The following is a 26,099-nucleotide window of genomic DNA, read 5'->3' on the forward strand; positions in this document are numbered from 1 at the left end:
CTTCTCCTCCACTTGACTGATTCCCATTTCCCTCTTCGTCGTCACCTACTTCTAACTACTACTCCTCCTCCTCCTCCTCTCCTCATTCTTCTCCCTTTCTTCTCCTTATCCCTCTTACTTCTCTTCCCTCTTAGACAAATCTTCTTCTCCATCAGAATCACCATCCTCTTCCATCATGCTAATTGCCACGCCTTATCGTAACAGCAAATCAAAAGATTCATCCTCCTCTTCTCCTCTTACTCCTTCCTCCTCTTCACTCCCATCATTTTTCCCTTCTTCCTTTTTCCCTCCCTCGAAACTCCACTCATGGACGTTGCTGCCTTCTTCCATTTTCGAAAAAGAAAGAAGAAGAAGGAGGAGAATTTCTACGAGCGTTCTACAGATCCTCCTGTTCATCGTTTTCTGTTCGGGAGTCTGCAACGGGTGAGGGTTTGGGTTGTGGAAATAGCAGCAACACAGCGTGTAATGTCGTAACTTAATTTTGTTGGGGTTTCTCTGATCTTGTTCGTTTGTTGCATTCTTGTTGCATTTTTCTCTCTCTTTTAAAAATTGCTAATCAAAAGGCACTCCATTCTGGGGAAGTTCGCCCTAGAAGCTAATGAGAGCTCACTTTTCGTTTCATATGAATGTTCCCTTATTATCACCAATAACAATAATCACGAAGTAAATAAGAATGGCAAAGAGAAAACTGGTAAACATCTTTTGTGTTCCTGGAACCCAGTAAGTCAGTCCCCTTCAAAAACTCCACTATTCATAGAATGCCTTTTTATTTTTTCCACTGTCTACGTCTTTTATTACATCGAATGTCTAAATCATGTGTCCTACCTGATGCTGCCAAGATTACACTTAGAAGTTATTTTAGTCTCCATTGTTAAACATCCTCTATTTACATGCCTGTAAATTCCTTTATTCTTTATGTGCAGTTTTATAGGCTGAATAATGTGCATTTTCTAATAGATAGGTATGTGAGGGTTATATCTAACAGCAAGTGTCTGACATTGCTCTCATTTTTCATTCCTATATTCTGGCAAACCTGCCACTCACAACTAGTGTTTTATCTAATAATAAACCTTTTTTAGAATATATCTGACGATATAAATGCAGTATTAATCCTGTGATAATCGAATTTTGTAGTTGAGTAATTCCTTTTTTTCTCAGATATTACTGTAGTTTAAGAGAGAGTATTAACCACCAAGTGTGGAAGTTGCCAAATAAAACGGCGATGCCGTGAAACCGTCCCTAAGACGAAAGAAAATCCTCTCGAAGAGGCCAGGTCATGTTTACCAACATCGATTGTTTCCTGTATTGTTTATACGACTTCGGGGTCAGGGACAGATTCTGTAATCTTGTATTTTGTTTTATTTTTATTTTTGTGTATATATATATATATATATATATATATATATATATATATATATATATTATATATTAAATTATATATATATATATATTATATATACATATATATATAATATATGTGTGTATTTATATATACATATATGTGTGTGTGTGTATATACACGCATTATATATACACACACATATATAAGGTATGGCATATATGTGTGTATTTATATATACATGTGTTATATATTTATAATACATATTTCGCTTATAATTCATCCTCATTATGCAGGACAGCATTAAACCGTTCAGTATTTACCCATTAAGATTCACACGAGTTGCGCATCATCAGTATTATTCACGTATGATGTGTATGTTTGTGGTATTAGTTAAGTGCTTCACCTGTAGTCTGTTGTACATGGGTTGGTTGCAAGTCCTGTAAGGCGTTCAGCTGTATTAACATACAACCCCTTTTCCGATATATACGGTACATTATATACAGTTTCTATCTTAAAAATCTCTTTGTTAACGGAAAGTGAACCATATTGAGTATGGACCTGTTAATAGATTCATCAGTAGTGAAAGACATGCCTACCTGTCATTATGATTAGTATCGTGGTTGTCCGGAAACACGTAAGTTCATAGAATTCAGGAGTTTATGATAAAAGAATGTATTAACTTCTGTACTATTCAAACAGGAAATATAATTAGTCATCAAGTTTTTGTACATTCAAAGCCGAAAAAGAAATCCAGTTGATTGTCATCCACGTTTTTAGTTCTGCATAACTCTTCTATTTGACGAGAAACGAAAGAGAATTAAAGAATAAAACAATGAATTATGGCGAAACGAAGCTGAAAATTCAGTTCCTCACAGAAAACTGGTTCCTTTTACTACGAGGAAACCGAACGGGCAAAATGACAAGGGTCTAGAACTCTAGATTCCATCATGAGTCAAGGAAGAACGGTTATAGACGAGTGTTAATAGGATTCCCTCCTTAGAGAAGGGATAAACTTTAAATTATTTATAAAGATATGTTCTCCTGTGATGCCACCTTCACAATCATACAGGCATTTACTCTTCGTGTTTGTGGATGTTTATAAATCTCATGTCCTGTTCCTGCCTTCAGAAGTAAGCCAAAACTCCCACGAACACGCCTGTCTCTGGAGGACATCCTGCCGGAGAACCGGTCGACGTATGACAAGATGGTTCCTCCCAAAGTCGACGGCCAGCCGACCAAAGTCTTCTTCCACGTGACAGTGATGAGCATTGATTCTGTGAACGAGAATTCAATGGTGAGTTTTCCCAGCTTTCCTTAATGTTTTGAGATTAAAATTTATCATTACGAACGCAATCATTCCGCGTCCTAATGTTTGTGGTTAAATATGGAAAGATATAACGTAATGAATTTGCCTACTGAGGCCTATTGATTCTAAATATATTTCTTTCATTTGCGTCAGTCATCAAATATAATTAAAAAAACCCAAAGATGACTTTTACATGTATTAAAGAATGACCTAAGCCTACATTTCTTCCACGGCAGAGCTATGGAAATGACTTGGACATCTATTCTGAGAACACTGTCAGCAGCTTAAATCTCCAGACTGGAATGTATTCAGGGGTAAGTTGAAGAAGAAGTAGTATTCGCTCTTTGTGTTCACTTACTCCTTATTTTGTTTGATTTCTGGCCTCATTTTGGCCTAAAGCTTTTGTTCTAGATTGCTAAGGTAGATCACATGTTGCAGAAATGCCTGGTGCCGTATTTTAGCACAGGACGGTAACCTATCATGAAAATATTCTTTGCTATACAAGGCAAAGTGTTAAGCATATGTTTATACTAATATTATATTTACGTAACACCGCATAAGACCAACGACCCTGAAACAATTCTCTGTTGTTCCATAGATTATATTTAGTTTTAGTTTATTTACCATTGTTATACAGGGTGTAGAAAGTTTTAAGTGTTTTACTTGACAGTAATAATTTTCACACTGATAATCTGAAAATAAATATTTACATATATATATATATATATATATATATATATATATATATATATATATATATATAAATATATATATATATATATATATATATATATACACACTTCTCACACGCAATAATATTATCGATATATATATATATATATATATATATATATATATATATATATATATATATATATATATATATATTATATATATATATATATATATATACACACATATATATATATATTACTGACTCAATTTTGGGGGAACTTTGGTATTCCATGAGAGGCTAGGCATACCAGTTGGCCTATCAACATAGGTCCATCATATTTTGTAAGCACTGAGTTTCTGGTACTGATGTGAGTGTGAAATCTATTTCTGTGAAACACGTGCATGTATTCATTAGTTATTTATATATATATATATATATATATATATATATATATATATATAGTTGTTATATATATATATATATATATATATATATATATATATTAGTGGTATCCTCAATCTAATAACAATGTAGTGTTGCATGATTATTGTTGCTTATAATACAGTTTTTGTTTTCTGTAAATATTTTTTTCCATGCAATTGCGCATCATTTTATCATTAAGGATTTTAAGTGCATTGATCTTAGCATGCATTTAACCTTGAAATACATATATGTATGTATATATTTACTAGCTGACCAACCCAGCACTGGCTGGGAGGTTCTGAATGACAACCGATCAACCTTTCTCACTTTTTACCTTTTCCCTAACACTTTTACCTTTTCTTCCCCAACACCCTCTACTCTCTCTCTCTCTCTCACCTCCTCTTTCTCACCCTCCTCTTCCTCGTTCTTTCTCTGACTGACTCCTGGTCCCTCCCTCTCTCTCACCTTTTTACCTCTCCAACCCTCCCTGTCTCTTTCCTCTTTCTTCCAACACCCTCTACTCTCTCTCTCTCTCTCTCTCTCTCTCTCTCTCTCTCTCTTTCTTCTTCCACCCCCAACCCCTTTGGCGCCATTGATGTCCTACCCCACACCATTCTTTCCAGATAAAAAGTCATATGTATACCGAAATTAGGTAGATAAATTGCAAAGTTACTAAGTCTACGGGTATAAGCTGCCCATTTCACTGGCAGACCCAGCCCTGTTTCAGGGAAGCCCTTCCACCACTACCCTTCGGTGCCTTTGGTGTTAAAGGATTTCTTACCCCACAGTGTTCTTTCTGAGACAGTGTCATATGTATACCAAGTTTGGTTGAATTGCTGGGATTTACTTGTGAGTTATAAGCAACATATACATACATACATACATCCATTTTTCATATATATAGATTTTTATATATATATAGATTATATATATACATATATATATATATATATGATTATAATCACGTGATTTTCTGTTTGTCACATAATACCACTGGTTTGGAAACAAAGTTGAAAACAGTCAGACCCTACACCACCCTCTTTATTTTTCACCGGTGGTATTATGTGATAAATGAATCACGTATTAAAGTGATTATAATCATATATATATATATATATATATATATATAGTTTTCTAGATCTTAGAATTTCCTCTGTTCATCCATACATCAACTCTAAGTTATACAGGTCCCCATTTTACGTGAATAATTAATGTAACTTATTACCTTATGTTTTGTTTCCCATTCTCGTTTCCTCATGTCTCAGAGGACTTTGAACACTAGAAGAACAGTTATATTAATCAATTAAAACTCTCTTGTATTTTTAAAACTCTTCTTGTAAGAAAATGTTGATACTATACTACGGACTTATTAAAACTTGACGTAATTCGAGGCTGAGAGCTCGATCATTCCTGTGCGGAAGAAGCAGCAACGAAATCTATAAAAGGCCAAACGGTCTTTAAAAAAGACAAGGTGCCCTAACGAACCTGCCTCCTGAAGGAGGTCTGAATAAATAATGGCCTAATCAGACACAGGCCTTTTGACTCGAACCTAATTGCCCCATTGACATGGCTTATGGCTTTATCTCTATGAGTAATGATTTTCTTTGCTGTCATTCGTTTTTTTTTCCTTTATCTTCGATGATAGTGTTGACAACATTGTGGAGAGTGCTTATATATAATATATATATATATATAATATATATATATATATATATATATATATATATATATATGTTATATACATATGTATAGTATATATATATAAACACATTATTTACGTTTGTGCTTATGTGTGTGTGTGATAATAACTGTCTGGAGCTTTTATAAAATACAGATTAACAACAGGCATAGTATAATACATTCTGCTTATCGATATTTTACTAAAACGATAAAACGCTGACGTTAAATCTCTCGCTTCCTTGGACGAGTTTGTAGAGTTGTGGTCTGCACTCGTTAGGCCCGGAGCCCGACTCTCCGGCCGGCTAACGAAGAGTTAGGAGGAATTTATTTCGGTGATAGAAATTCATTTTCGCTATAATGTGGTTCGATTCACAATGTTGTAGGTCCCGTTGCTATAAATCAATTGGCCTTAGCCACGTTAAATAAGTCTAATCCTTCAATAGCTCCCTAGAGAGCTAATCAGCCTCCAGTGGTCTGCAAAACTAAGGTATACTTAACTTAACTTTTAAGGCAACTCATATTTCAGCTTAACAAGTTGTCCAGTAGTGCAGAGCGTTATGCAAATTCATAACTGAACCTGAAAATATATTATGTTATGGAATGATATTTTGCTCAGAGTGTAAATAGTAAGAATGTAAGGAGCTCCAATTGGTTTCATTTTAAAGTACGGTTGATTTTTATTTACGATCGAAAATATTCGGCAATTAGGTCCGGTCTGGTAACTTAACTGAGTAGTGATATGGTATATCAGTTTATTTTCAAAAGACTTTTTACTCAACGAGCAGATATAGGGAAATAAAATTTTCGTCCTTTAAAACAGCAACTGGATCAACATTTTTAGTGGAATGAGGCAACCCTTAGATAAAGTTAGGCCTTAGACATTTTAGGAAATAATATTAAGGACGCTGAAATTTACAGACATGCAATAGCTCTTCTCTCATCAACAGACCTTTGCAACAGACATATTTTTCGCCCAGACTTGGAAAGACCACCGACTCCGCCTGCCAGCGAATATGACTAAGGAATACAGGTACAGAAGTTCTCTTTGTTTTATCTATTAGTCACGTTTTTTTATGCACAACCTTTATCCCGTTTGGGGAGAAAACTTGTTGTGAAGTATTTTTTGGACGGGTTGCAAATAGGTCTAATCGTACACATATTATATCCTTGCTTTTCACTTTTTTTTACCTCAAGTATCATCGTCCTGTAGAAAAATGTCTTTCGTTGTGCTATTTTTACGCAACTTCATAGTTAATCAAAAGAAAAGTCTTTTAAAAACATTATTTTCACACTTCCTGTTTAATGAGACGTAGTTTTAAAAACAATCACAGTTCATTAATAAAGACGAACCTTCAAAAAGAATATTTACTTTTCTAAAGACTTTTAGATCTGGACTGGCTAGACGAGATTTGGCGCCCGGACAGCTTCTTCAAGAACGCCAAAGAGGTCAACTTTCAGACGATGACTATTCCGAACCACTACATGTGGCTTTATCAAGACTTTACTATCCTGTACATGGTGAAGTGAGTGTTATGTCTAATAATACTCTGTCTATCAGCTAGTCCATGTGCCGTACAAAATATTTCTTTTCTTACGTAACTTGAGACTGAAATATGTGGATTTTAATTACCAGCTGTTTAACTAGCAAGCTGCGACGAAACGAAATATCCACGAGTTAAATAGGAAAACTCTTCGAAAAGATAAGATCAGTAAATTAATAACATGTAATTAGATAAATAAATAATTAATTGACAGCTAAAACTGTGTAAGGTCTATTTTTTTTTTCTAAATAAAAAGGGGTATATTATGCCTGAACCCACCCTCTTAAGTTACTGAACATTAATGACAAGTGCAGTTGAAAGGGGCTAACTGAATTCTGCTTTGATGCCCTTTAAAGTAGAGAATCTACTACCATATAGATGAAAACGACTCTAAATACTTTTCTTCTTCTTTAACTCTTTGTAGATTGACATTAACTCTCTCTTGCGCAATGAACTTCGCCATTTATCCACATGACACCCAGGAATGCAACATGCAGATGGAGAGTTGTAAGTTGATTGAACCAAAGTTTTTCTGATTGTTTAGGGCACAGTATTTATATAGGGAGATTGATAACAGATGGTTCTTTGAATGGCAATAAAATATTCTTATTAAAATGTCAGTATCTGTTTCTAGTATTTAAAATCTGTTAAGATGCAAGTGGTCACTGCACGCAGTTGCAGATTGTATGTCCATCCGTATTACCATTACGAAGTATTCTCTTTAAAATGCACCAGATTTTATACAAGATGTGTATGAAAATAGTAAGGCTACATTAATTCGTGAGCCTGATCTGTTTTAAGCAATTAAGTTATGTTAATGACACGTTAACAGTATCTTATTGAATCTGTTGTTATACACTTGAGTGACTGTTGGCACTGATGTTTACAGTAGCCTTTTCAAAAACTTTATTTAGACCCGGCTTAGCATCTGTTTCTCATGTACCTTGTAAGGCATGGGAACTGCCTAACAGATTAATTAAAATTATAGCTTAATGTAAAAAAATAGTTTATAGAATAAATAATCTATAAAAATATATGATTGAAAGAAAAAGTTAATATTTTTCCCAAAGAGTATAGATTACTAAACAATTTTTCAGGATTTATGATAATGATTTGAAATCGTGCACGACGGTGAAAGCTGTTAATTCTTCCCGGACCTTTTATGCATTGTATGAATGCTGACTATGATTCTAAAGAGAGTTGGAAGGTGACAATGAGTGATTGGGTGATCTTGATGCTTGCTGAAGGCATCTTGTGAGAAGATCAGTGATAACAGACATGAATGAACGATTGCTACAGGAATATTAAGTACATTTGCCAATTAACAATTGACGAAGGCATCAAAGAAATGTGATAAATCATATATACCTATTAAGAATGGAGAAAGAGAGACTCGTATGGAAAAGTTAAGGTAACCAAGAATGTTGTATTAGGAAAAAGTGAATGACTTTAGGGGTTAAAGAAAGAACTCTTGGTAAACGTTTCAGGGTAGACCTTGAAATAATGGTAAATTCAACACAATAGTCAGGACCAATTTGATTACATGTCAGTTATTTGCTCTCTCTTTGCCTTCTCTCTCTCTCTCTCTCTCTCTCTCAGTATCTCACACGACCGACGACTTGGTGTTCGTCTGGGACCCCCAAATCCCGTTAGTGGTCGACGAAGGGATCGAACTTCCCCAGCAGATGATTCTGAGCAACACGACAGCTGAATGTACTCAAGTCTATTCGACAGGTAAGAATTTACGCCATCCGTTTAAATTTGGGGGTCCTAGCTTTTTTTTATGGTTTTCTTTAGTAACATCTTCCTACATTTTTAGATTACTGGTATACTTTTCATATAATTTTCATTAAGTCTACAGATTTTTTTTTTTTTGTAACCGATTTTTCTTGAAGCATTATTTTACTTACGTTGTTTAAAACATTGTTTTTAAACCAATTGCATCAAGCGTATTACAGTTTCAAAGCTTAGATACGTTCAGATGACAGTGTAGCCTATTTATCTCTTAATCAGTTGTGCTTTTGGTTGTATTTTTATTTGGCTTCCATTTATTCATATTGCTTCTTTGTGGTGGTTACTTATCAAAGTATCGGTTTTATCGCATACAAAAACATTGTTATATTTTTTATCTTTATCTTTATTATTTTATCCAGCCTTGTGTCTTTGTTTATTTATCCATTTGTCTATCTATCTATCTAGATTACTTATGAATGTATATAGCTAATCACATATTCTTCCAAGCATTCGATTATATCTTTATTTATCTTTCATTTATTAATTTATCTATGCTTATTCATTTCTTTATCTATCCATCTTCCGATTCATTCAGGTAACTTCACGTGCCTCGAAGTAGTGTTCAAACTGAAGCGGCGCCTGGGACACTTCCTCTTCCACACTACATTCCGACCTGCCTAATCGTCATCATGTCGGTAAGCCTCGAGAACGAAACAGCGTTACGATTTCCCTAGAACCTAATGTTTTACTCATGGTTTTCTTATCTCTTTACTTCCCACGGCCGCTTGCGGGAACCTCTTAAAGTCCGCTGATGTATTTTTCAGCAGCTTACGGTAGTTTACTGCGAGAAGGAACCTGTATTAGAATAGCGGGTGTGCTAAGTGATTAGTTATACAATAAAAAATGGTAGCCACCCAAGATAAGCCACTTAATATTCAGTGTTACTTGAATACAACTGTTTCCTGCATGTGTTTATCACATTATAGCACACTACAGCTATGTAGCTTCTTATTAATAAGAAACACTTTAAGATACTTAGTTAAAGATTTTCATGATGATATTGCAGGTATGCATACATGCTTCAACCTGGATGTGTTGTGAGCAGGAGTCAAAAACTTAAACGATGTTTCAATGTTTTTAAATTCTGTAACCTAATGGTTAGCCTACCTGTTTTATGAGGAGGCAGTGTCATGATCTGAAGAAATAAGACCGCTGACACGCTTTAAATACTTTTTGCTCTTGGAGAGTCTCATAAAGGGATAAAATTCTTTGGCCAATGGTAATTTTGCAGATGTGGGATAGGTGTTTAGATGTATATCCAAGGGTTGTTATTTTAACCAAATTTCCATCCAATATGCAAGAGAAAAGGGATTTACCAATTTTCTTTTTTAAATTTAAGTGGGTATCTTTCTGGATACGTCCAGAGATTGCACCCGCTCGTGTCACACTCGGAGTAACGTCCCTCTTGACACTATCAACGCAGCACGCCAAGTCCCAGGCAGCGCTACCGCCCGTAACGTACATGAAGGCCATTGATGTTTTCATGTCTTCCTGCACGGTGTGAGTATCCCTAAAGAATAGCATTAAAATTGTCAAGATAAAATAAGAATGACAAGATTGCAAGATGATCGGAACAGTCAGCAATAAAGTCATGACAGTCACTGAGCAATTAAAGTGAACCCGTATTCAAAAACAGGTTTGTGTTCATGGCGCTGATGGAATACGCCGTTGTGAGCATCCTCCTCGACGACGAAAACACCCACAAGAAACAGAAGCGTCTGAAGATACCGCCTCCCCCTCCCCCACCAAATCTCAGCGCCCTGAAATGCGACAGCGCTTTCCTCAAGGTAAGAAGAAGAAGAAGAAGAAAAAAGTAGGGCTGCCCACCTCTTCTTCCTGTGCACTGACCCTATCCTTTAAGGCTTCCTCTACAGTAGATGCCCTTCTCTCGTAGTTGTTCCGAAACGTCCCACAGTGCTTTACAAATTCTTAGGAACCAAAAAATACTACATTCTTCATGAGCCACTGATGATGTAGTTCTCGTGTCTGTATAAAAATTTCTTGATAGAAAACTTTGACATACAAACGGAAAGAAAAGGCGAGTCCTTACTTCTCTGAAAGAAGCAAAATACAGAAACAATATTAGGGCCCTTTGAAAGAATTACGATAAAGGACTTTATTGTGATAAACTTCATTTAGACTTATTATGGGAGGACATTGAACATTCAGTTAATTAGGTAATTTAGTAGCTAAGGAGAGAAAATAGCTGTAGGGTACGAATATATTGAGAATAGGCAGTTGTCATCAGTGACTCCCACACACACAGAGAGAGAGAGAGAGAGAGAGAGAGAGATAGATTTGCCCATGTTATCTCAAAACCAATGAGGAAGGGAGGACCATGTATTTGAGTCTGTGCATTTTATTTACTGCGCCTCATAATCTGTGTGTGTGTTTGATTCATTCTCCTACTCACCCTATCAATTAATCTTTATTTCCTTTTCACTTTAAAGGAAATGGGAGGACGCATCCCTGAGAATATCCTGAGATTCCCAAGCGATTCCTCCTCCAACCAAGCTAACGCCAAAAACCTGGAAGCTAAAGCCCGCAGAGCCCGAGCCCTGATGATGGACCGCGGTTCCCGGTACATTTTCCCAATTTCCTTCACTGTCTTGAACTGCATCTACTGGATTACGTTTTGGCAGTATCTGTAAAAGGTCTTCTTCCTCGAGTTAAGCGGGATAATTTTCGAGAGTGACACAGGAGTCCTGTACTTAATACTGTAAAATATTCTTTATTTTTTAAAACTATTGTGCCGTGTTGCTCACAGGCAAGATTTTTTTTTTAGATACCTTCAGTTGCTGATTTTTAAAGAAAACACATGCGGAATTTCTTAATTTTTCTTCATTTCTCTCAGTTCTTTTCATTCGGATACAGTACTAGAAGATTTATATAATTTAAAAACTATTCGTTTCTAGTTCAGATACAAACGAACTTTTTTATTTGTTGCCTAGTGATTTATAGTCATAAACCCAGCAAGTTGTATAACACAAATCTAGTATAATTTTGTCTTTCGGCGCCCTCCTCCCCCAGTACCATAGTTTCATCGTAATAATAATAAGAAATGATCCCCCAAAATACCACGAGTTACCTGATCCACGCGCCATCACAAATTTCTTCATTTTTAGTTTTTATCAAGATATTAGAAAAGTAGCTAGAACATGCGAAAGCCTACGTAATGCACAATTGGAGATATCCTGGAACTTCTGAATATGGAATCTTTTGTAAAACAGCAAGGTGGCTATTTTTTTCAGAAACGAGCAATTGGTCATAATAATTTGATGGAATAGTTTCAAAATTCTGAACACATCTGAGTTACTTTCGTCATAGCATATCTGTAAACTTAATAATCCTTTTCCATTAATCTTAAAGCATTATCAACAATCCACATGCTACCTGATAAACACCCCTAATTAAAATTACCGGTAGTAGATAACCAGGTAAACAAGGTGTCGGAATTTGACCTCATTTCATTCACGGCGTTTAAACTGTCTTGTCGGGATGCGAAAAAATTTTGCGAACTTTGGACACAAGTTATCTAATATTATGTAGTCTAGGTCTTAGTCGTTTTTAGGAGTAAATGGCTTGTTACCTTCAATGAAAAGACACGGCACTGGACCGACCTCGACCCGGAAGTAATCAATGTATTGTTCAAAATCTGGAACTTCCTTCAAGTTTATGGCGAAAGGGAATTGGAAATATCCGGCAATAGCTTCCTAAAAAGTACTAGCCAACTATACAATCGCATTATAGGTAGAAAGCAAGTGTGTTTTGTGAATTAGTAATAAATTTGAAGCATTTGTTATTCTACAAGGTGCTAATACTTGTCAGTTATTGTAGTGTATGAGTTGATTACCCTATTGGTTGACGCTTGCCCCAAGCTATGAGAACTTTTCAGTAAGGAAGGTTAATGTTGGCCCAGACATGCCTAACATTTTGAAAGCAGCAAGTGTGTTTTGTGAATTAGTAATGAATTTGAAGCATTTGTTATTCTACAAGGTGCTAATACTTGTCAGTTATTGTAGTTTATGAGTTGATTACCCTATTGGTTGACGCTTTTAAGCTATGAACTTTTTCTGTAAGTAAGGTTAATGTTGGCCCAGGCCTATGCCTAATATTTTGGTAAGCAGCAAGTGTGTTTTGTGAATTAGTAATAAATTTGAAGCATTTGTTATTCTATAAGGTGCTAATACTTGTTAGTTATTGTAGTTTATGAGCTGATTACCTTATCGGTTGACGCTTTTAAGCCATGAACTTTTTCAGTAAGTAAGGTTAAGGTTGACCCAGGCCCATTCCAAATTTTTTCCTTGAAAGACGGAATGAGTGTCATTGGCCAAACGTTGATGATTTTGAGTGATGTTCCTTGTGTAGTCAGTTGTAAAAAGGCGTTTTAAATGTCCTGTGGCTTCAATGATGCGCCTATTCTTTAGCAACGCCGTCGTTGGAATGTGGTGCAATCACTGTCGTATTTTTCCTATACACCTACTTATGACACCATGTCTTAAATAATTTTTTGCCATTTCCTTATTAGGAGTTCTGTCATTTCCAGATTTCCATGCCTTTTAAGAATGCAACTTTAAAGGTTAAGAAGGGTCCATGGGCCTTAGCGTCCATCAAGCAGGACTTTATTCCCTAGCTTAGGTTGGGTGTTGGTGTACTGTAACTGCTACTGGTACCTGCTCTTTCCCATGGTTTTTTATGCTTGTGATTTTTTATTTTTACCAACATACATTATAAATTTTTCATTTGTTTCCATTAGGTTTTGAATGTTTCATTTTTGCTTAATTGCTGTTGGCTGTAACTTTTTTTTTTTTTTTGACATCAACCCAAAGAACCATGGTTTCCCAGTGTGGTCTCCCCCACAAGTGTAAGATGCAGGGTAATTTGATTGTAAAAATTATGACTTTGCCCCCCCCAACAATAGTGTTAAAATAGGGGGCTGCATGTGTTAGTAACAAAAATTGTCATGCATTAGGCCTAACCACAAGTACAGCAATTTTATAATATAGTTCAAGTACAGTAGCAGTGAGTATTGCTTTAAATTTCAAAAATGGCTGTCAGTGCAATGCTTTGATAGCCAAATAATTTTCATGTAGTATTGATTTCATTCTTAGTGCAAGTACAGTATTTATTTCCATTGTATTCCAGAATTAGTTTGCCATTGATATAGGCATAATAGTTTAAACTATTTTTCCCATCAACCTATACGCCCGAATGTAATAACACCCATAAACTGGTTGGGCCATAGTTTTTGCTCATGGATATATATGAAACATTAAATCAAAGCATTATTTTTCTTGATGTGGTAGTTCAGTGAAACAATTTGATAATTCCCTGTAGTCTTGGATATGAAATGTATTCATTATAAATTTTTTCAGTTAGGCTATTGTTCAATTCTCATATGCTTCTTAAACCAATCCTGTAATTGACATATCTGCTCTTGTTAGTTGCAACCAGTGTTTGGGCTTTTATGCAGTTCTTACCTATTAGGTTCCATATACTTAAAAAAAGTACTGTATTCACATTTTTTGTAAATTATAAATTACAAGAAGGGGCTGCACATTTGAATTGGAACTGGTCTACCCTATAGATTGGGTTCAACTAAGGTTTTCTGGTGTTAAGTTAGACATAGGTAGGCTGTATTGGATGTCTGCAAATGCTAGATCTTTGATTAATGTGTGGAGAAATCCCTCAGCCTGTCCCTGCCTTGTACCATTTATAAGACCTGATAAAAGAGGGTTGTTATATTAAAGGACAGTGTTACGAAAGTTTGTAACATGCCTTAGGATTGTAAAATTAGTGTAATGGAAGGAAAAATTGGTCATAGTAAGGCCTAAGAGTGAACTAAATGATAGAGGGCACGATAATTTTCACTTTAACTGTCATTGACAAGGGAAGCCCCAGGGTTATAAGGCCTCCTTTATTTAGTGATGGTTGTGTACATGAGTGCCTCAAGTAAAAAATGTGCTTGGTACAATCAATTGACCTTCTGGTATCTTTTGTTACAGTATTTCTGCAAACTTGAATATTCAAGATAGTGAAGTGCCAGAGGAAAGTTGGAAAAGATGTTAAAGAGGCAAAGTATATAGAAGAGAAAAATAGATACTGAAATTGAAAAGGAAGAGATATAGAGTGACTTAGACAGTGCCTTACTTTTGAAAACCTTACCAGGAAAGATAAGAAACATAAACTGGAGAACTTGAGCGTGACACAGGGGCGTCATTTCAGATTTTTGTTGGGGGGGCAAAGACGGTTTGGCCAGTGACTGACTAATCAACTGAGTTTTTTTTTTTTATTTTGAGCTATTTTATGTGTTTTTGAAGCCACATGAGCAAGGTATTTCAGCAAAAATTATATACTCCCACTAGAGACAAAGGTCAAGAAACATAATATTTCTGAGAAATTTTATATATTTATGATTGCACATTTAAAAGAAAACATGCTATTACTTAGGCTTGGGGGGTGGGGGGGCCAATTGAGAGGCTTTGTGGGGGGCAACTAGGTCTTGGGGCAGGGTGTTGAGTCTGAGGGAAGTTGACCACCCAGCCCCCAAAAAAAAAAAAAAAAAAAAAAAAATGACGCCCCTGGCGTGACAGAGGGACTAGTAGAGACTAAAAATATCTTTTAAAGACTTAAAAGGGCCCTCAGGAAGAAGAAAAATGGAGGAGCTCCAGGACTATCTAAAATAACAAGTAATCTAAGAACAACAGCAGAGGATAGCTGGTAACCCTGGAGCTTACTACAGTATATATGAAAGCTCAACAAGGAAACGATAAAAACACGAGAGTGGGGAAAGAGCCCTACAATAATGCAGCAGCATAATGTACAAAGGAAATTGGATGCTATGCAGGATGGGAATTATAGATTTATAAAGATTTTATGAAAATATTGGATAAGTGCTAGAGGACAGGCTGAGAAAAATGTTTATAAATGATTATTGTCTATTTGGCAAGGTACATCTTGAGTCATCAGAATGTTATAGCTGACCAGCTCAGTTGATAACCGATAGTGGGGTTGGAGCGGTCCATACACATGGAAGTAGTGGGTGGTTCAACATCTTGGGGACCCTGGCGATAGCTCCATTTGCCATGCAGCTAAACAAAAGATTACTAGTGTTTAGTTTGCTGGTACTGTACTTGTGGGCTGTGGTGAAGGATGCCTGCCAGTAGCTGTGGGACACCCTTGACATTTATACCTTCATACTGGTCACTACTATGCTCAGGATGGCTTTAGTGGCCCAAAAGTGATAAACTGAACAGTGGAGAGGATAAGAGAATTTCCCCTATGGTCTATGCTTTTAATAACAACTAGACATGCTTCATTATGAGACGATTAGTTAGATCTGCAAGTTTTCCTTCTGTTTGGTGGAAGGGAAACATTGCAGCATTACCAAAGGAACTAACTCCACCCTCGTGCCCGTCAGAATATAGGCTGGTTTCAGTTACCCTTGTCTTATCTAAGGTTTTTGAAAAGCTGCTCTCAGCATTACAGTTTGGGTTTTGTGAAGGCCTTGGTACATATGATGCACTTTTGTCTACATCTGCTGTTAGGCAGAGTACTTTTTGATGAGGGTGCAGATGCACCCATGGTCACTTTAGATTTTAGTGCAGCCTTTGACCCTGTGAATCAAGGGCCCCCACTTATCTACAGGCTAATACAAGTATTACTAAGAATTTAGGTTTCTTTATTATTAGTATAGCTTAGTAATGCAATCCCAGGTGTTCCTCAGGCTAGTGTTTTTGGACCTCTACTATTTATTTTCTATATTAGTGACATGTGGCAAGGCCTGGAGAACAAACTGAATGCATACATCATTGATGCTACTCCTGGTAGTAGTAGTTCATTCTCTGGAACTTAGGTCTGTGGTTGCAGAATCCTGGAATAGAGATGTGGCACGTATTCATGAGTGGAGTAGGCTTGGGGGCATGAAGCTTAACCATTCTCAAACTCAAAGCATGATAGTTAGTTGATCCAGAACATTTTTGCCTCTGCATCCAGATTTACATTTAAATGGTATTTCTTATATGTCAAAGACTTTTTTTAGATATAATTTTTGATAAACTGACTTTTGAGAAGCACACACACAATATTGCTGACTTTGTTTCTCAAAAACTCGGTATCTTGCAGAAATGTTTGGGATGAAGCTATTATATCTTAGTGCTTAAACTCTTTCCTTCTTTGTTTGTTCTGCTTTCCAGTGTGGTCTTCCGGTGCTGACTCTTGGATAGAGTTATGTCATCAGTCAATTTTATTTTCCCAACTCACATTGACTTGTGGCATTGACACAAAATGAGTTTGTTGATTGGTGTAGTAAAAAATGTTTACAATGAGCAAATATCGACACACTTCTTTACTTGACTTAGCTGTTTTTGCTTGCAAAACTAGGCAGGTTGCTGTTGCAAACAGCATCATTTTTTAGTATCAGGTTCAGTATTACTCTGTTTGCTAGTAGTTTTATCTTGGCTACAACTAAAATGTGGAATAATTTGTCTAGTGCAGTTGTAGAAGCTCTTGATCTCCAAACATTTAAGCAAGGAGCAAATTCATTCATCCTCTCTGCTGACATCTCCTGAATTCAGGTATATTGGTTTTATTTTTTATTCCCACATATTTATTTATCACCTTTTCCTAAAAAATGTTCCTTTTTGCAGACTGATTTCCATTTGGAGCTCTGTTAGATTTATTGTCCGTTGACTGTTCATAAGGGTTTTAAAGTAGAGACTGTTCAGCATCACCTGAGAGAGACTACTATACTATATTCAGTATCACCTAAGAAAGAGGCATCTCTTGGAGAGTTGCTGAGATGTCCAGCTTGATAAGTCTAAGGTAGTGTCTTATCAGGCAAAATAGTCCATCTTCTTGATTGGTGTCATACAAGTGGTATATGTATCCAGTCAGTGCCACTATTCAGCAGATGGCATAGCTCCTAGCCAACCTCTGCTATGACAAAATCATGTCAGTGTCTGCTGTTTGAAGTTATCACTCAACCCTGGTACCAGTTCTTTTGCCCAAAGGATGTGGATCTCCAAGCCATAACAGAGCTTTCCACGCTTTTGATGATTTACAGGCAGTCCTGCCAACCCCAGGAGCGAGGGCCTCCAGAATGGGATATTAGGTTGGTCCCGAGAATCCTCTCTTAGGCAGCATTTGAGCACCCCAGGAAAGCACTGGAAAGAGATGTCATCTTGAAGACTGCCTTTTTATTAATATTGGCATCAGTGAAGAGTATGCAAATTTCAGTGTGTCACAGAATGTACATCTGGGAGTGGTGCGACTTACACTTGTTTTCCTTTTGTGCTAGATTCTGTGACAAAGACAGAACTCTTCAGTACCCAACAGTTTTTTTTTTTTGTTCCCAACCTTTGAGCCTACAGATAAAGGAAGTGCTCTTGTGTGTGGTGTGGACAGTCTAACAAGACTTGCTAAGAGCACTACATCTCAGACCTCCGTGCCACTATCTGTTCTGAAGTATGGGCAGTAACAATCAAGAGTTGCCCAAGAATGCTATCTCATTCTGGTCTTGTGAAGTAATCAAATGGGTATAGTCATTTGAAACAGAATTAAGCAATTCTTCCCCCAAGGATGTCTTCATATAAAGGTGGTTTGTTTGTTCCCTTATAGGAACAGAGAGCAAAATTTTTGAGATAACGTGCACATTTCTTAGATACATTATATCTCACCAATACTTTTTCTAAATATGGTAAAAATCCCACTCTACCAGCCCACAATTGCCCTACTGCAGAAAAGACACTTGATACTTGCTGAGCAAGTAGCACATATGAGGTTAAATTAATAAACAAGAGACTTTGCTTATTTTGTATTAAAAGGTTTACTATACACAGTATTAAAATAACTTTCTACACCAAGTAAACTTCAACTAAATAATTCACAAAACTGCTAATGAGGAAACTGAGGTCCCTGACACTGCACTCCATAGACAGTTACATATACATAGTATGCTATGTTTGTATATTCACCCTTTGGTATAGTCCAGTTACTGGAATTAATTTTTTTACAAATACCAAATAAAAACTATGGGGGGGGATCAAACTGGGAACCTTCAAGCAGTATAATTTAACTCTGTTTTTGGATTTAATTTTTGGGTTTAATTATTACTGCTTTAGAGCAAAAACTACCGTTGATCAAACTGGAAAACTTAATGCCCTATGTAATTTGAATCTGATAATATAGGCTCTTACTTACAGAAACAATCTACCAATAAAGGAAAATTTACATACTGGTTTAAAGACTTTAACACCAGGAGCATTACACAAAAAGGCTGTAAAATTCATTATCAAAGTTAGTACTTCAAATTGTACTTATTTTGATGTGGGTTAACACTAAAATTACCCTTATGCAGTTCTAATTTTACTGTAATTTGATACTTTTCTGACTTATGTACTTTCAGATCCTGTAAATTAAATTTAGTAACTATCATTTACAGGATTTGAAATATTTAACAGTAAGAAAAGTATCATATTACAGTAATATTAGAACTACATAATGGTAATTTTAGTGTTAACCCACATCAAAATAAATACAATCTTGAAGTACTAACTTTGAACAAATTGCTGATATTTTTCTTTAGTTTTGCCTTGACTGTACTGTGTAACAGTCTGTAGATACTGTATTGCACTGAGCAAATAAGGCTTCCATGCGCTTCTGTATTTTATTTTTTTTAGAGGCCATCTTTGCTGAAGATAGTAGCTTTAGTATAGGCAAAGGGTCTTTACCAAGAGCACAATTACATTTAAGTACAATTTTCATGAAGCCATATTTTGACTGCTTCCTTGATAAGGATGTAAATTTTATCCATATTTTGACTGCTTCCTTGATAAGGATGTAAATTTTATATGTTTGCACTATGTATAATGAGTTTCCATTAAAATTGATGCATGTAGTTTTAAGAGCCATGAAATGTAACAAAATGAAAAAAAATATTCTAGGATAACAAAAAATATATTGTATAGCTATTGTAAATCACAGACTAATCATCAAAAATAAGACTGTTAGTAAAGCTATTTTTTTTTTTTTTTACTATTCCTAAACCATTCCAAACTGAAGTACAACAAAATATACAACATAAGAGAAATTAGATCTTTGTTGGACAACGACACATGAGATTGCAAACAATATTTCCAAAATGCCAACTCTCAGAATAAAGTGACTATTATTATATTCTTTTTGACATTTCTGAACTAAAATTGTGATGTAGTGTGTACTCATTTGCCTTTCCTTGTTTCATTTTCATTTTCAGAGGATATTTGTCCACTATCAGTAACAAGACTGTACTCATTCACCAGGCACTGCAATTTGTCCCATGGGCTTGAGGTCATCAGCAACTTTAAACAAGGCTCCAGTGCTAGAAACAACATCTTCAATGCTAACACCATCAGCAATTTCTGTGAGTATCAGTCCATCATCTTTGTCGACATTAAACACACACTGTAAAGATATACAGATTTCTATTAACCTACATATCTAGGAAATTTCAAACCTTAAACTAGGTTTAAGAATACATTTAAGATAAACTGCCATATTTTCAGAAAGTTTACCACCTACAGTACACCTTGCATGCTACCATGATGACAGTCCTTTTGACCCCCACCCCCAGCATGTAGCTCTACATCTTTTGCTTTTTATCTGATGTGACTTTCTGGACCACACCTTTATTAATAAATCACATTATTATTGCTACCCTATTTACAGTAGTTCCATATGACTGAAAATTATGTAAGTAGAACAGATTTGAATGAATCTATTTGGCCTTTACTAAACTTGCATCTTCAGGCTTGCAGCAACAACAGGAATGGAACTTGACATGCAAAAAGAGCTGTCAGTTTGTCACAAGGCTAGGGCACACTCATCAGGACACCTACCATGGAGCTACACAGCCAATCTTCTTCCTTTTGAGCCTTCCTTCCTATAATGTAAGTACGATGGTAAAAACTTGGGTGTCCATTACACAAATTTATTCTTGGTAGAAAACAATATGAGACCTTGGTGTATCCCTCTAATCTGACCAATCTTATCTCCCTTAGGAACTGTATCAATGTTGTGTGAACCAACAATGCTATCAGGCTCCACTGCTAAAGAACTCTTTGTCATCAATAACCAACTACTAATAGAGAAAGTAACATTTGTCATAATACAAGATGACAATGCTCCTCAAGGTAGAAGAAAATTCATGACAAATTCAGCAGCACTTATCTGCAGTGAAGTGCCCATGATGCATAAGGCATTCTTTACATTAAGGACTTAGAGAACTGGAAGTTGTTAACACCCCTTCAATTAATGGTCTCGGCTGATGGTTCCAGTTTACCATTCCCATCCTGTGATGGGGCATTCTGGGAAGACATCCACAATTCCTGTCAACAAAAACTCTGATCTCTAGGTGCTTCAGGAGGCAAAACTAAATGGAAGACAAATGTAAAATGAAAGCATTATCGCTCTCCTACCAAGATGGACGACATCCACAATTCCTGTCAACAAAAACTCTGATCTCTAGGTGCTTCAGGAGGCAAAACTAAATAGAAGACAAATGTAAAATGAAAGCATTATCGCTCTCCTACCAAGAAAATGGACGAGTTGTCAACCACACTCGCCTACAATTACACCTACTCAATTTAAGAATACTTGATCTGTAAATTTAATAATTCCTTGGTCTAAATTTCAGTGCAAAAAAGACAATTGGATGGCTGGTAATGGAAGGTGACAAAGACTGAAAAACAGAGCACTGAAATGAACACAACACCCTCTAAACAGAGTGAATAAGTCTCAAGTTCATACCACTAGGCTGGTATGGAGTTACAATTAAAAAGCAATCACCTTGGGTTTTCCATTTGCCATTAAAAGCAAGAGGACCAAAGCAAGATCTCACCACCACAGCCAGATGATGTTATTAATACATTAATGAGATAATAACCATTTTAAAACTCCTGAACAGCTATGGATCTCTGGATTATAGCAAGAACCCTTGTAAGGATATTACTAATGAAATGTTCTGGAGGTCTACATGTCACCTGGTATTATTGGGCTTAATTCTACAACCCCACTGAAGGACCAATGCATCCATGGTACCTCACATTTGCATCTTGCCCCAGCCAAATTGATATGACAAATTTTTAATCAATTTGTATTTTTCATAACTGTTTAACAATTAACCTTGCTGTCTTCAAGTAGTACAGCAGTACTGAGCTGCTGAAATCAGTACTGCTGAAATTGAAGAAGAGATGCAGAAGCCATTAGATCTCCTTCCTCATCTCCATCTTCCTCGTCATCTGTTCTGTCTATCCCTGTCAGATGTTGGAAGAGGTTCCTCATAGCTCCTCCACATAAGAAGCTTTGCAGGCCCTCTTCAGGTTCTCGCTCTTCTGCAGCCATCATTGTTCATTCAAACACGTCCGTATTAAATCCGTTCCTACTTCATCTAGAGCTGCTTCCAGCCATGTTCCCCCTTCAAGGCACACAGCTGTGCTGCTTCTGCCTTAGCCGATGAACTGCGCCCAGTTCCTGACTCCCATGAAGCATCTTCTAGGAGCCCCCAAATCTATGGACTGGTCTTCTGCACAGGAAGTTTCATCTACCCATCTTGTTCAAGAAGTGTTTTCCAGGGCTGTAAGGACCATAAGACTCCCATCAAGAAGTCAATTGTGAATGAACTCTCTCAAGACTAGAACTGCTCCTTGTATATCTCTTAGTCCTTGCCCTTGACCACACATCTGTCTCTCTCCTAAGGGTGTTGAGAACCCTACACGGCTGTGTAACAACCCACGGCCTGTCTCCCCATCGTTATTCTTGCTCACATTCTCCATGAAGGGACTGTGATCTGTGCTCTGGATCACATGGCTGCAACTGTTGCTCACATAATGGGAGCCCTGCATGGTCGTGTAACCAATCATGATTCATCTCCTCATCGTAGTACTCGCTCCCTTTCTCACGGATGGGATCAGGATTGGGATCAGGACAAGATTCCTTCTCATTCTACAGATCTTCACGCCCCAAGAAAGTCTTAAGCTCGAGCTAGCCTACGCTCCAGTGGTAAAGATGTTTTTACTTCCTCTGACTCAGTTGACAGGCCAGACTGTGATCCCCATGGCCAGGAGGTAGAAGATGCAGACAATCAGTGGTTTATACTACCTACGCTAAAGTTGTTAAACTTACTTTGTGGGTATAATGACATAGCCGAGGAGACTGGCAACCAAGCTCGTTCGTGGGTATAATGACCTAGCTGAGGAGACTGTGGCAACCACTTCAGACTTCTCTTCGGGTACTGAAGCCTTGCTTGGACCTAAGAAAGAAGCTAAGACATCTTTGGGGTTACCATGCTCTAATCATGCTGATTTCATTCTCAATCAAGAGCTCTTCCATTTCTATGGGTGACAATGACGAGAGTGCCACCTTCATTAGGTTGTTGCAGTCTGGTGGAAACACAAGATGTGGCTCAATTAACAGCTTACATTTGGGAAAACTGGCTGCTGAAGGGGAGAGATGCCACTCCTTCCAAGGTCTTGGAATTTGTCAATTTCTGTCTTAGCTTTGAGGAATAGAGATATCTTGAGTTCCTTGTCTCACTTCCCCAAGGACAGCTTGATGCCACAGTTGACAAATGTAGAGCAGACAACAACGACTGTTTTGTGCATCAAGGGCTCTCTAAATCATCTGGCCCTTCTTGCGTTAATGCTCCTAAGCCCAGACTTCAATCATCTTAAACTTCTCCTAAAAGACCTCAAGGCATGATGAGACCTGGCAGAGGTGGTCAACCTTTGCCATCTCCAACTGAGAAAACCCCTCAGCGGTAGCCCTTTGAGCACCATTCTTCCAGACCTGGGAGAGGCAGGCTAGAAGAGGGAGACGATAGAGGGGGTGCCCCTCACTACTTGCTGCCTTTGGTGAGGTGATGCCTGGCGAGCCATTGGGCATCTTGGCAGCAGTACACAGGCGGAGACCTGAGTAGTAGATGTTATATGGGTTGATACCTACTCCCCTTCGAGTGTCCTCCTTTCCTCTCCGAGAATCCTCTTCATCAATCAACGTACAATCAAGGCTCGCTGAAGCATCTAGCTCTCCAAGAGGAAGTGAAGAAAATGATGTAGCTGTGAAGTAGTGAAACGTTTTCTCTGGGCTTCTACAGCTGTGTTTTTCTGGTTCCTATAGCAACGGGTGATTGGAGACTGGTCAGAGTCCTGTCTACTCAACCTTTCATTAGAAAGACTGTTCAAGATGGAAATGCCTCACACAGTTCTAGCAGCCATCAGGAAGAATGACTACATGCTCACGATAGACCCGAAGGACACACACTTCCAGATTCCAATCCACCAATCATCCCAGAAGTTCCTCCGCTTCAGTCTGTGAGAGAGTTTACCAATTCAAGGTTCTTTGCTTCGGCCTTTCAACTGCCCCACAGGTGTTCATCCTAGTCTCACTCTCTTGGGATATGCATCCTGAGATACCTCGACGACTGGCTAGTCCTGGCAAATTATCGGTTAAAGCTAATCCAAGATAGGGACCGTCCACTCCAATTTTGTCACAGCTTAGGCATTGTGTTAAGTTTGGAGATGTCGAATATCACACCCAGCCAAAGAATTCTTTACCTGGGTATGCTCATAGACACGACAGTGGCGAAGGTTTTCCTATCAGATCAATGCATCATCAAGTTCAGGAGTGTTGTCCAGTCCTTCCTATCCAGACAGAAGCAACCAGAACATGAGTGGCAGGTTGAATGCACCTTTCACTGTAATTGTTGAACCAAAGTAATCTTTCCTGTAAATTGCAATAGTTTATATATATAAAATAAATTACCAAAGGAATTACATAATCACCTTCTCAGTAATTATCATGTCCACACAGTTTTTGCCAGTAAGGGGAAGACTGCAATTTTCAACAATCTTGTGACTTCCATTCTTTGCAGAGTGCTCCATGGTCACCACAACCTTTGTGCCAGGGCAAGCTACCAGGTCCATTGCACCACCCATGCCTTTTACCATCTTTCCCTGAAATGCACCAACAAAAAGATTAACAAAGTTGGAATAAAATAGAGATGCTAGATAATACTTAGAAGAACAGCACTCATCCTGTTTTTGTATTTAAAATGTACCCGATTATCATACCTACAAAAAAAAGTAGTTAACAGCCCCTGAACTGAAAATGGAAGACAACTTTACATGAATGAAAACTTTCTGGTAATTTTCATTCACTGATAAATCAATATAAATTCAAATTTCTGATCATCAAAAACTGTAATGTGAATTGGCTATAAGCTGATAGCCAAGAGTTTTATGAGATGTATGGCAACTCTTATTCCACACATTGAAACCAAAATGAATAAGCAGAAAAAACTGTTTACTTACAGGAATCATCCAGTTTGCTAGATCACCATACTGAGACACCTCCATTGCACCCAATATGGTCAAGTCAACATGCCCACTAAAAAAGAAAATATTTTTGTTAGATCAACTGAATATAAAATTTTCCAGCAGACTAAGTTCACAAAAATCTTGTGTCGTAGATCATCACCGAAAAAGCTACAATATCTAAAGGATTTCTATTTTTACACAATTGGTAAATACTGTACAATACAGAATTACAAAATGATGACTCAAAATGTACCTGATAATCCTACAAGTACATCAAATAACTAGGAACAAAATACACATCTCAAAAACGAAATACCAAATGCTACCTGATTTTGCATATTTGATACTAAATTCATGGTAAATAACTAGAAAAATGGGTAGTTCAATAAGTAAGTTTTAAAAGTAAAAATATACATTATAATACAGGCAGTCCCTGGTTATTGGCGGGCTCTCTTTTCGGCGATCCAGTTTTATGACGCTTGTCTATTGACGAAAATCGGCAATTTTGGGTGCTGAAAATCGCCTTATTCTGCTTTATCACCACCGATAATCGGGTATTGGCGCCGATATATACCTAACATAGGTGCCGATACCTGCTTATCGCCACCAATAATTGGGTATTGGCGCCGATACATACCTAACACAGGTGCCGATGCCTGGTTATTGGCGCCGATAAGCACCAAAAATCGCCGAATTTTGGTTATTAGCAATTTTCACTTATTGTCATGCTGTCGGAATGGAATCCCAGCTGATAACCGGGGACTGCCTGTATCAGTAAATTTTAAGTTGGTAAAAAATTCCTGGTTAATTTTTCTAACAAAATTGTTACCAAATAGCAAACTTACTCTGTGAAAAAGCCCAAGCATTTGAAATACAACACTGGACAAGGAAAGTACAAGTAACTACAACCTGCTGAGGCAGGAATAAGGTAAAACAGCAACTTCCTGAAAACTAGCACTTTTGAGTGTTCAAAAAATCATGATAA

General features: G+C 37.1%; 2 protein-coding genes and 1 long non-coding RNA gene across 3 annotated transcripts in view; 2 read left to right on the forward strand and 1 right to left on the reverse strand.

The window, feature by feature from the left end:
- The first annotated feature begins 45 nt into the window (after positions 1-45).
- Positions 46-11,555, forward strand: LOC136846530 (glycine receptor subunit alpha-2-like). Its single transcript, XM_067117387.1, is given in 12 exon segments — positions 46-423; positions 2,471-2,636; positions 2,885-2,962; positions 6,375-6,457; positions 6,807-6,950; positions 7,393-7,475; positions 8,568-8,702; positions 9,298-9,360; positions 9,363-9,397; positions 10,102-10,262; positions 10,399-10,549; positions 11,213-11,555. Coding segments are annotated over 12 exon segments (1,548 nt in total). The 5' UTR covers positions 46-175; the 3' UTR covers positions 11,414-11,555.
- Positions 11,556-18,561: 7,006 nt separating this feature from the next.
- SCOT (Succinyl-CoA:3-ketoacid CoA transferase) overlaps positions 18,562-26,099 on the reverse strand; it is a 44,814-nt gene continuing 37,276 nt past the window's right edge. Inside the window, exons 9-11 of the mRNA XM_067117390.1 lie at positions 25,109-25,184; positions 24,581-24,751; positions 18,562-20,204 (exon numbers count right to left, since the gene is read on the reverse strand). Coding sequence (XP_066973491.1) covers positions 20,052-20,204; positions 24,581-24,751; positions 25,109-25,184 — 400 coding nt within the window. The 3' untranslated portion in view covers positions 18,562-20,051. The remainder of the gene's footprint in view (positions 20,205-24,580; positions 24,752-25,108; positions 25,185-26,099) is intronic.
- On the forward strand, positions 20,026-24,571 carry LOC136846534 (uncharacterized). Its single transcript, XR_010855433.1, has 3 exons — positions 20,026-20,163; positions 20,550-20,689; positions 20,801-24,571. It is a non-coding gene; the product is annotated as an uncharacterized lncRNA (long non-coding RNA).

The sequence above is a fragment of the Macrobrachium rosenbergii genome, chromosome 15 (assembly GCF_040412425.1).
Source record: "Macrobrachium rosenbergii isolate ZJJX-2024 chromosome 15, ASM4041242v1, whole genome shotgun sequence".
NCBI lineage: Eukaryota > Metazoa > Arthropoda > Malacostraca > Decapoda > Palaemonidae > Macrobrachium > Macrobrachium rosenbergii.